Source organism: Astyanax mexicanus, chromosome 11 (assembly GCF_023375975.1).
Source record: "Astyanax mexicanus isolate ESR-SI-001 chromosome 11, AstMex3_surface, whole genome shotgun sequence".
In the NCBI taxonomy this organism is placed as follows: Eukaryota; Metazoa; Chordata; class Actinopteri; order Characiformes; family Acestrorhamphidae; genus Astyanax; species Astyanax mexicanus.
The window spans coordinates 5,994,515-6,004,649 of record NC_064418.1 but is presented as its reverse complement, the minus strand read 5'-3'; the positions used below and the strand labels follow the sequence as shown (position 1 = coordinate 6,004,649).

General features: G+C 39.2%; 1 protein-coding gene across 1 annotated transcript in view; it reads right to left on the bottom strand.

The window, feature by feature from the left end:
- The window catches only part of si:ch211-269e2.1 (cohesin subunit SA-2), a 30,115-nt gene that overhangs the window by 3,481 nt on the left and 16,499 nt on the right, over nucleotides 1-10,135 (bottom strand). Inside the window, exons 26-31 of the mRNA XM_007227856.3 lie at nucleotides 8,681-8,823; nucleotides 6,312-6,413; nucleotides 4,736-4,890; nucleotides 2,215-2,343; nucleotides 1,090-1,295; nucleotides 879-936 (exon numbers count right to left, since the gene is read on the bottom strand). Of these exons, the coding sequence (XP_007227918.3) occupies nucleotides 879-936; nucleotides 1,090-1,295; nucleotides 2,215-2,343; nucleotides 4,736-4,890; nucleotides 6,312-6,413; nucleotides 8,681-8,823 (793 nt within the window). The remainder of the gene's footprint in view (nucleotides 1-878; nucleotides 937-1,089; nucleotides 1,296-2,214; nucleotides 2,344-4,735; nucleotides 4,891-6,311; nucleotides 6,414-8,680; nucleotides 8,824-10,135) is intronic.

Sequence of the window (10,135 nt, the reverse complement as noted above, 5' to 3'; positions counted from 1 at the left end):
CATTTACTGTTGTTAGAAAAAATTGTGTGCAATGTCTGAATTATATACATATATGACAAAAACTGGTCAGTTATCACCTAATATTTAAAATAATATAACAACAGATTTGATTACTATTATGAGTAATATTATCATATATGTCAATTATGTTGCATATTTTCAGTTTCTCCACTCTTTTTAAAAATCTCAGTAGCCTTGTGTCCTGTGATTAAATTTTTGTCTACTGAGAGCACTTCTTTCTATGGTGTCCTTTTATTAAAAGAATGTAACTTTACGTTTCATAGAGATTTTAGACAGCAGTTAATATAAACATTAGATAACCCAAACCCTCCTGAACTGTTAGCAGAACAAGACATTACCCAAAAGTTGTTTTTATTGCAGTTTTTATTGTTGTTATTGCGATTTATTGCTCTCACCACTGACCTTGTGTGTAAAGCCGGTGTTGTGCCAAAATCTGCACCCCCACCAGGAAAAGCACCCTCTCTCGGGAGTGCGCACCCACGTCTTCTTGATAAAAGCGGACAGAATTCCTTTAGCTAACTTTAATTAGAAGCGTGCTTCCGAGAGGGAGTGCTTTTCATTGCGGGGATGCAGATTTCGTCACGCTTTCAAAATAAAAGTTTTATTTTAAAACAATTTCAGTTTTTTCTGTGGTATCATTATTGAGGGGGACATCCTCCCAGTACCTACGCCAATGTGTAGTAGGGCAAAATTGACACAGCACAGTATACCAGTAATCCTGATAGACTTAATACACATTAACTGAGGATGGATGTCATTTTTGTACCAAACATATAAGTAAAATACATAATTCCGTTTACGTTTGCGCAAGAAGCGCCTATCTCTCATTTATTTTTATAACAAGTTTGTCTCCTCACCTCTTCAGCTGCTTGCTGCCTTTTGTTTCTATACATGGTGGTGGAAACCGTGTATCTCCTAAAAAAACAGAAAGTTTCTGTGAGTGAACAGCATTTTCACTGCTTACTATCTTTTTTACACACTAATATAATAATAAATAGGTAGATTATAGTAAAATAGTGCAGTGGGTCTATTAAAACAGCTGCTGCTTGACCTCTAGAGTGCTCATACCTTCAGACGTGGCCTGTCTGATGGAGGGGGATTTGGAACGATTGGTGAGAGAAGGCTGTTTGTTAGTGTCGGAGCTGATGAAGGACACGGCGTCTTCTCCCTCGGCCGTGCCCTGGAGAGACGCTCTGTAATAAATGAGAGGCATCCAGCACTCCTCCCTGTTATTGATGGTCTGCTCGCCGGCATATCTTTGCAGGTAACTGTATCTGAGCAGAAAATAGCAGGAAAGGCCTGGTTTTAATAGCAGCAATGGTGAACTACAGATGTGCTGATTTCAAAAACAAATGTATTTACAGTGAAGCAGAATTGTAAAGATGTTCCAAACTCTTAGAGTCAGTTTCCTCAACACACAATTCAAATGGAAAGAAAATATTGCAGATGACATGTTTCTCCAAATCATCACTGATCATCAGTAAATTTTACATTTCATTTGTAAATCAAGGGAGCAGAGTCTGGAGGAAGAGTGGAGAGACACACAGTCCAAACTGCTCGAGGTCTAGTGTGAAGTTTCCCCCAATCAGTGATGGTTTGGAGAGACATCTGTGCAATCTTCTGTGCAGTGCAGTGTTTTCCCAGAAAGACAAATTTTATGGAGATTCAGATTTCATTTTCCAGCAGGACTTGGCACACTGCCCACACTACCAAAAGTACTAATTGATCTTGCAACATAATATTTTCTGAGACACTGATTTTTGGGTTTTCATTGGCTGTAAGCTTCATAATCATCAACAATAAAAGAAAGAAACACTTAAAATAGATTACTCTTTGTGTAATACATCTTTATAAAATATGAATTTTATATTTTGAACTAAATTACCGAAATAAAGATACTTTTCAATGGTATTCAATGAATACTTTTTGAAATACACTAGTTTTGTCGCTGTTCAATAAAAATCAAGTATCTCCAAAACATCAACAAAACGAGTTTATTTCAGGTCATTTTGGAGAATTTTCATCAGTTCTCAAGTAATTCTGACACAGTGTGAGGGAAAGTTTGTGTTCAACAATAATAGAGATACTTTTTTTTTATTGGACAGGAATATAAACTGATATATTTGAAACAATTTACAAGCTACACAGTACACTGTATGTTCACGATTAAATTGTGCTTTTTGATTGTCTTACACGGTCTTCTTGTCAGGTTTGAGCAGCTTGCTGGAGAACTCGCTGAGGATGGTGAGGTAGGAGATGTTGGGAGGTGAGTGCTTCTCAGACTCCTGAACAAAACCCTGGAACACAAACTCAATACCATCTCTGCAACAGAACAGAAACACAAGTCTTCAGTCAGTGGAGACCTTTAGAACCATGCACAAATCTTCACCTGTCTATAGTTTTGCTATTTTTGCCATTCATGATAAATGGACCAATATAAAAGTTTCAAAATTACTTGGAATATAATCTTGTTACACTGACTAAATGTTATAAAGTGTTTTTAAAATATATGGGTTTTGAATGACAGCGACTACATGAAGGCATACCAATTGTAGTACTTAGTCTGTGCCAGCATCACACAATGTGTTTGCATGTTTTTAATCAATAAACTGCATTTCCACAAAACAAATGCTGCATCTTAAAGCTTGAAGCAAAGTTATGCAAGAACTGGCATTTCTTACTACTGGGCTCCATCTACAGTCAATCTACAGTGCAATTCCCAATTTGAGACTCCACTAAAGGACATACTTAACACATGCATTTCTGGACAAGCTGAGAGATTAAGAATTAGTGTCTAAAAGTAAAAGAAGCATGTGAACTTATAAGGCAGAGTCTTTTTTTCCCCAATTTGTCTGGCCAATTGTCCACGCATTTAGCTGCTACTCAGCTGTATATCCCCCTCTATCACTAGTGATGCCACAACACCAGAAGGGTGAAGACTAGCACATGCCTCCTCCGACAAATGTGAAGTCAGACTCCGACTTACAGTGCGCTCGGAGGAAAGCGCAGCGACTCGGTTTCGATACATCACTTCAACAAGAGGCTAAGTGTCTTCCTTTGGGGTTAAAATTGCCCTGATGTTGTTTACACACCAATTCAGCAAGGCACCATGTCAGCTTGCACAGAACCCTCATAGCACAGCACAGCACAGCTTCATTACAGAACTGAGTGTATGCAGATTCCTGTGGTGTAACTATAGTCAGAAAATTGGCAAATTTTTCAGACCAGTTTTTGATTTTGCAGGATTTTGCTTTTAATTAAGATACAACAGTATTTAAGATCTAAAGTATGTCACTTCTATACTCTCATTATTCAACTGTGATAAGATAAATACTGTTTTCCATTCAAGGACACTTTTAAGGGGTAATCAGAGGAAGGATGTTTTATTTGGCTCTAACGTCACAATTTCATTTTGCAGGGAACTTTAGAAATTTGCAGAGAAATACTGTACATCCTTGAGTTCTTAGAAATCGAAGGGCTGAACTGCTGTATACATCTAGGCCTTGAAAATAATCACAAGTGACGAGATGCAGAGGCAGGAGTCTGCGCAGACGGTCTCAAATGTGCACGACTGAACACTGAAGAGCAGCCTATGTTTACCAGAGATAAGCAAGGTCTCTACTACCTTGTCTTCAGCCTTGACTTTGAAACAGTGTTGTTTGTCCAGCTCAACTATACTCAGTAAAATAAATCACTAGGGCTGAAAAGGTATTCTCTATACATGTGATTTTCAGCAACATGCATGTCAAAACACTGGGCTCGGATTGGTCACTGTCAAAGTAAGCCAGGAATTTGTAGAATTAGGGGTGGGCAATGTGACAGTATCTTATTATATGGTGATCATTTTTTGTTGTGATAAAGAATGTACTTTTCTGAGCCTTTTGTGGATTTTGACAGTGCTTAAAGATCACGGTCCCACTGCACATTTTATTACAAACAGTGTAATTAGTATGATGTATTATGTATGGGATAATATATGGATAGTAATGTTTAAAATCTGCCACCACCCATAGAAACACATTTATTCTTTTCTTTCTTTTCTTTTCTTTTATCAGTTTGCCCTGTTTTGTTTGTTTTGTCTTATATGCATAGTTATATTCTAAACATTAAGCATTTTCAAAAATGAAAAAAAAGAAAAAAAAGAAATAATAATAATAACATCTGCCACCTACTGGTTCATTTTGTTAAAATATCAAATGTTAAAAGGGTTTTTAAGCATCATGGAATTTTTTTTTTAAGTATCGCAGACGCATAGGTAGAATATTAAATTATTTTAATTAAATTATAATCTATATTTATAAAACTAAAAGCAACATCATGTAGCATTTTTACTTTACTTTTTAAACTACCTTCAAAATCAATGTACCGGTAATGCTTCACTGACTTGTAATAATGAGGATAACTTATTCATTATGGCTAATCTGGGCTCAACATACCAGAAACTGTAACTCTAGTGAATGGTTAGGCAACAGATATTTGTGCGAAATATAATATAATAATATATTATATATTAAAATATATTATTATAATATATAATATCACGCTAATATTCCAATCATTTTGCTTCTTTCATTTTAGATGCTGGTTTTGTATCTCTCAGCTTGTCCAGAAATGCATGTGTAAATCTTATCCTTCAGAGGGCACTCAAAACACAATTTTGCTGCTTAATTCGGAATTAAATTCTGCTGCTGTAATGCTGTGTGTGCAGCAGTACCTGTGGATCATGGCCAGAGACTCTCGGAATTTGATCTGGTCCCAGCCGAAGGTGAGCGAGAAGCGTCTGGCCAGTTCTTTAATGCTGCTGTAGGTTTGAACTCCAGAGCTGCACGGGTTTCCACTGTCCTGCTCCTGCTTCAGCCTCAGATACAGCTGGAGAGAAGAGCGTATAGACAAGATAATGCAGCCTCTGCAGATGATGCTGATAGTAAAAGGCTCTCAGGCCTATTGGCTTGTTTGTAGGTTGGTCACTTTGTATTATGTACACTGGCATGCCAGAAGTTATGGAATATGGAGGCATGTATAATGTATTTGATAATTGGTAATTAAGTGTTACCTTAGGTAATGATTTGAAAACACCCCCACTTATAAGTATAAATTGTGAGGTGTTATCTTGTGAGTGAGGCTGAACACCGGGCAATGTGCTCATGGCAAGCCAACCTAAATTATCCAAGTTCAAGTGAGGTCTGAAAAGTGGATGCTAAAAGGATAAGACTTTTTGGTATTTTAGTGACTTAGTAGTTAGCATGTTAGCCTCCCAGCACTGGGGTCTTGGGTTCAAGTCCTTATCTGGGTGCAGTTTCCATGTCATGTTCTCCCAGTGTCTAAATGAGTTTCCTCCAGGGACTCCGGCTTCCTCCCACAGTCCGGATCAGGTAATTTGGAAATTCTAAATTGCCCTAACTTCTAAATTGTATGAATGTGTGTGACTGTATGCCCAGACATGGATTGGCACTCTGTGATGGGTCAGCTCCTCAGTGCCCAATGCAGTCCTCCAGGTGCACAGTATTCCGTTTGAGAGTACGCTGTGTGTGATTGGCTGCCGCTTCTCACTAGTGTGTTGAATGTGTGTGGAATGTAATTGTAAAAATGTAAGATGTCTCCATCCACAGTGTCATGTGTGTAATGGGAATAAATCATAGAAGGCATTACCGTCCAAAGTGGACAGTGCAGTACACAATACTAATTAATGTCCCATGACATGTGACATTTCGGTGTAAATAAAGAATATTTCATGATAGTTTTACTGTATTTTTTTACATATAGATCAGACTTAATTCTATACTGTTAATAAACATTCCTATTATACAATATATTACTTCTAAAGTACAGAAAATGAAACTTAGAAATCTGACAGAAATATAAATCTGTTGCAATTATAAATGCACTTTTCAGTTTCTACAATTCCAGATTTTCCAGATTTCCCAGGATGTGTGGGAACGCTGTTGTTGTTTTGACATTTACAGCATCAGATTTCATGTCCTTCCTGCTTCTCCAACCAAATCTGCACCTCTGAGTGTGAGTGTGATCACTGCATCTCCAATCAGCCTCCCTTCCACCAGGGATCCATTAAGCAATTCAGAGAATGCAGGAGCTGCTAGAACCTTCCACTCAGAGCATAGTGATGGAGAGGGGGGGTGTCTCTGTGTCTGTGAGGTGCTGACAGCTACGGCCATCTACAAGCAGAGGATCTGGACTGGCAGACGTGTTCCACAGAGCAGCATCCGATAAGAGAGTACAGAGAAAAAGGGACAGAGAGAGAGAGAGAGAGAGAGAGGGAGGATTTAGAGTACCTGCTGCAGGCAAAGAACCAGGGTGCGGGCACTCTCAATCTTATCCATCTGCCTGGTCCGGTTCAGAGTCTCTTTAATGATGTCACCAAAGTCATTGTAGTACTGCAGAGAAAGGAACAGCAGTGAGCAGTTAGAGACTCCTGAAACACTGCTTCAACAAGTGCTTCACCAATCTTAAACAGGATGGAAGCTCTGTGGATAATGTACATACAGTATTGTACTAGATTATAAGACGCACTATCAATAAACGTCTATTTTCTGGTCTGTTTTCATCCATAAGGTGCATCAGATTACAAAAAGGGACAAGGGTGTCACCATGTTGTTAATCTACACAGAACTCTCTCCTGAAAACTGTTTATTTGGGTGTGTAAAGTGCTTCTGTTAACTTACAGTAAGCTCAGCTTTTCAATATATGTTCAACAGCACAGTTAGCAGCACACAAATTGTATATATATTCTATTCAAATTTACATCTCAATTGAAGACAAATAAGTTTCCTAGAATCCCCTGAAAATCAACGGAATAATGCGCTGCCACTATGATTGGGAGATCGTTGGTTCGAATCCCGGACATGCAGCTTGCCATCAGCTGCCTGAGCCCCCAGAGAGCACAATTGGCCCTGCTCTCTCTGGGTGGGTAGACGGCTCTCTTTCCCCTCATTACTTCATGTGGGGTGATGTTGCTCAGCACAAGGCGTCTGTGAGCTGACCTATAGGAACCGACAGGCAGTTTGAAGAAAAAAAAAAAAAAAAAAAGAATCTCCTGAAAATAACATCCAGCCTGTGTGAATGTTTCCTATAAAACACTTAGTAATTTTGGGTTAATATATCTATGTCAAACTTTTAAAATATAGTGTACAACTGGTCTAGGGCCCTAAATGTTAAACAGTCAATGTGCATAATTGTGACTAATCGACTACTCCAAAAAAAAATAGTCAGAATAGTCGACTACTAAAAAAGTCATTAGTTGCAGCCTAAATTTGGAACAATACAAAAATTGGAAAATGGTCTATTATCCTTCAAGTGGCTGCAACTTTAAAACAGACTATTTTCATTAAATCTGGGGCCACAAATAAACTTCAGGCTTTTCCACACCAACCAACAAGCCACCCGTTAGCACTCAAACTCCCCACGGGTCCTCTCTCCACAGGCACATCATCAGCCCTCACTGACCTAAATAATAACTGGCTGCTCCAGTAGATATTTGCTGCCCTGCAGTCTGACCTGGACCTTATCAGTGCCAGAGCGACAGGTCCAGCCCTCCTGCCCTCTCGGCCAGACAGATTATGAGCCCACGTCCCCCTGCCCTGCGACAGGAGACCCCTTCTGGATCACACAAATCCTCAGCCTGATGGACTGCACTGGTGGCACTGGTTCACTGACCTGCGGAATTAAAACTGTTCCAGTGTGAGGAGGTCAACTCCAGCCCGGCTCCTCGTGTGTAACACAAGCAAACACACCACCTACTGTACCTCCATCACACAACAGCTGCCTTTTCCCTGCTGCGGCTCTGCTTTCAGGAGCGCGTTCAGACGGGTGTAGTTGGTTGTAAGACTGGCAGACGTTCAGAAGCTCAGAGAAGCGAACAGTTGTTAGTGAGCCTTGCAGAAACAGGAAGTCGAGCAAATATGGGGTTACACTTGGCCGCCAACTTTCTGTCGTTCGCCTGACTTTGAAAGCCATCGTTCATTATGGCAGCTGTGTGTGTGTGTGTGTGTGTGTGTGTGTGTGTGTGTGTGTGTGTGTTTGTGTGTGTGTGTATGCGTATGTGTGTGTATTAAAAGGTCTGATCAAGAAGAATGTTGATGAGAGACTGCTGGCTCTGCCAGGGCCGAGCCGAATAGGCATTCCAAACATGTCAGTGTGTCAAACACTCTCACACACATACACACACACACATACACCACACACGCAAACACACATACTCACACACACGCTCTCACTCTCTCTCTCACAGAGTGCTGTGCATTCATCTCGGTCAACTCATAAATTCAAAAAGCAAACCGTTGTGCTTATAAACAGAGAAGCCAAGTCTGCAATAGAACTAATAGAACAATGTGCTCACTGCCACTTAACATTACTGCACAGACTCAGCTCAAACTCCCAGACCCTCCCTGCAGTAATCAGGACCACCTGCTCAATCTGATCCACAAATATCATTAAAATACTCATTTTAATCCTTTTTATTCTTATAACAACTAAACAACACCCCTTCCATACTCTGTACTGAGGGATATTCCTTCATTCATTAATTCATTTACTCACTGAGTGGCAGCTGTTACTCATGTCTGATGGGGTGAAGAGTGTGTGCAGAGTTCAGAGGGTCAGAGGTTCAGAGGTTATAAAGCTGTGGTCTGACGGAGTTTCGTACCTTCATGTACTGTTTAAAGATCTCCGCAGCCATGCTCATCTCCAGCACACTGTGCACGATCAGCTTACAGTATGCAGCCAGCAGATTCCTCCGCCTGTGCAGATCCTCCAGCCGACTCACCCCAACACTCCCATTCTCACTACCTGAGAGAGAGAGAGAGAGAGAGAGAGAGAGAGAGAGAGAGAGAGAGAGAGATGGAGGTGAGAAAGGGAGAAAAAAGACAAAAGACAATGAGAGAAATACGGAAAGAGAGAAAAATAACAAGGGAGGAATTGAGAGATATGGACACAAAGTTGGAACGAGCAAGAGAAAGAAAGAAAGAGAGAGAGGGAGAGATGGAGGTGAAAAAAGGCAAACGATAAGAAGAGAAAGGTGGAGAGAACGAAGTAGAGAAAAATTAAAAGATGTATCGTTAAAAGTTTAAAAAACAGTTAAAAAGAGAGATAGAGAGAGAGAGAGAGAGAGAGAGAGAGAGACAGAGAGAAAGAAATTGAGAGATGTGGACACAAAGATGAAAAGAGACCAAAAAACAAGAAAGAAGCAAGATAGACAGATGATATGACAAAGAGAGACAGAAAAAGATACAGAAAAAAGCAAGGGAAAAGATTACGGAAGAGAGGAATAGAAAAGCAAACAAGAGTAAAAAAACGAAAGAGAAAAATAAGAGAGAAACAAAGAGAAGAAGATTATAAAAAATAAAAATATTAAATTTGTCAAAGGAAAAGAGAAGGAGAGAAGAAGAGAAAAAGACAGATGGAAGGGTAAATGGATGAGGGTATCACTGCAGCATCACTTCATTCACAGGCTATAACACTATTAGTGACACGAAGAAACACAATGACTAAATTGTTTTTATTAGATTTCCCTCCAATAGCTCATATTGTAATTCTTAAAGGGTTTTGGACGATACATCTCCAGAGCTTCCTGAAATATTCATACAACCAATCAGGTTTGCGTGGGATGGACAATCAAATATGAAACTGTCCCACTGTAGTCTCAGGAATGTGTTTTATTTACAAAAGCAACAGAACAGACGTGAAAAAAAAAACAAAAAAAACCCATCCTATATTACTGTGCTGTGTGTCTGTAGCCAATATAAATGTATTGATCCAGTCTTAAGGGATGCTCACAATGTATTATATACTTCAGGATGACCATATTTTGTTTTTTTTTTAGGTGGAGTGCAAATATCATTTTGAAATAATAATAATAATAATAATAATAATAATAATAATAATAATAATAATAATAATAATATATTTAACAAATTGAAAAAACAATTTTGTTTAAGGTCCAAAACAAAAACATTTCCCAGAAAAATAGGTCATCCTGTCACCCTAATACACTCATATGTCCTGGTGAGTCTAATTCTGAAACAGAAACCTGGTTTCAGGGCATATATTAAATAAGTTTGTGAGCCATTACACAAATAAGAAGTCAAACTGACTGTGGGTG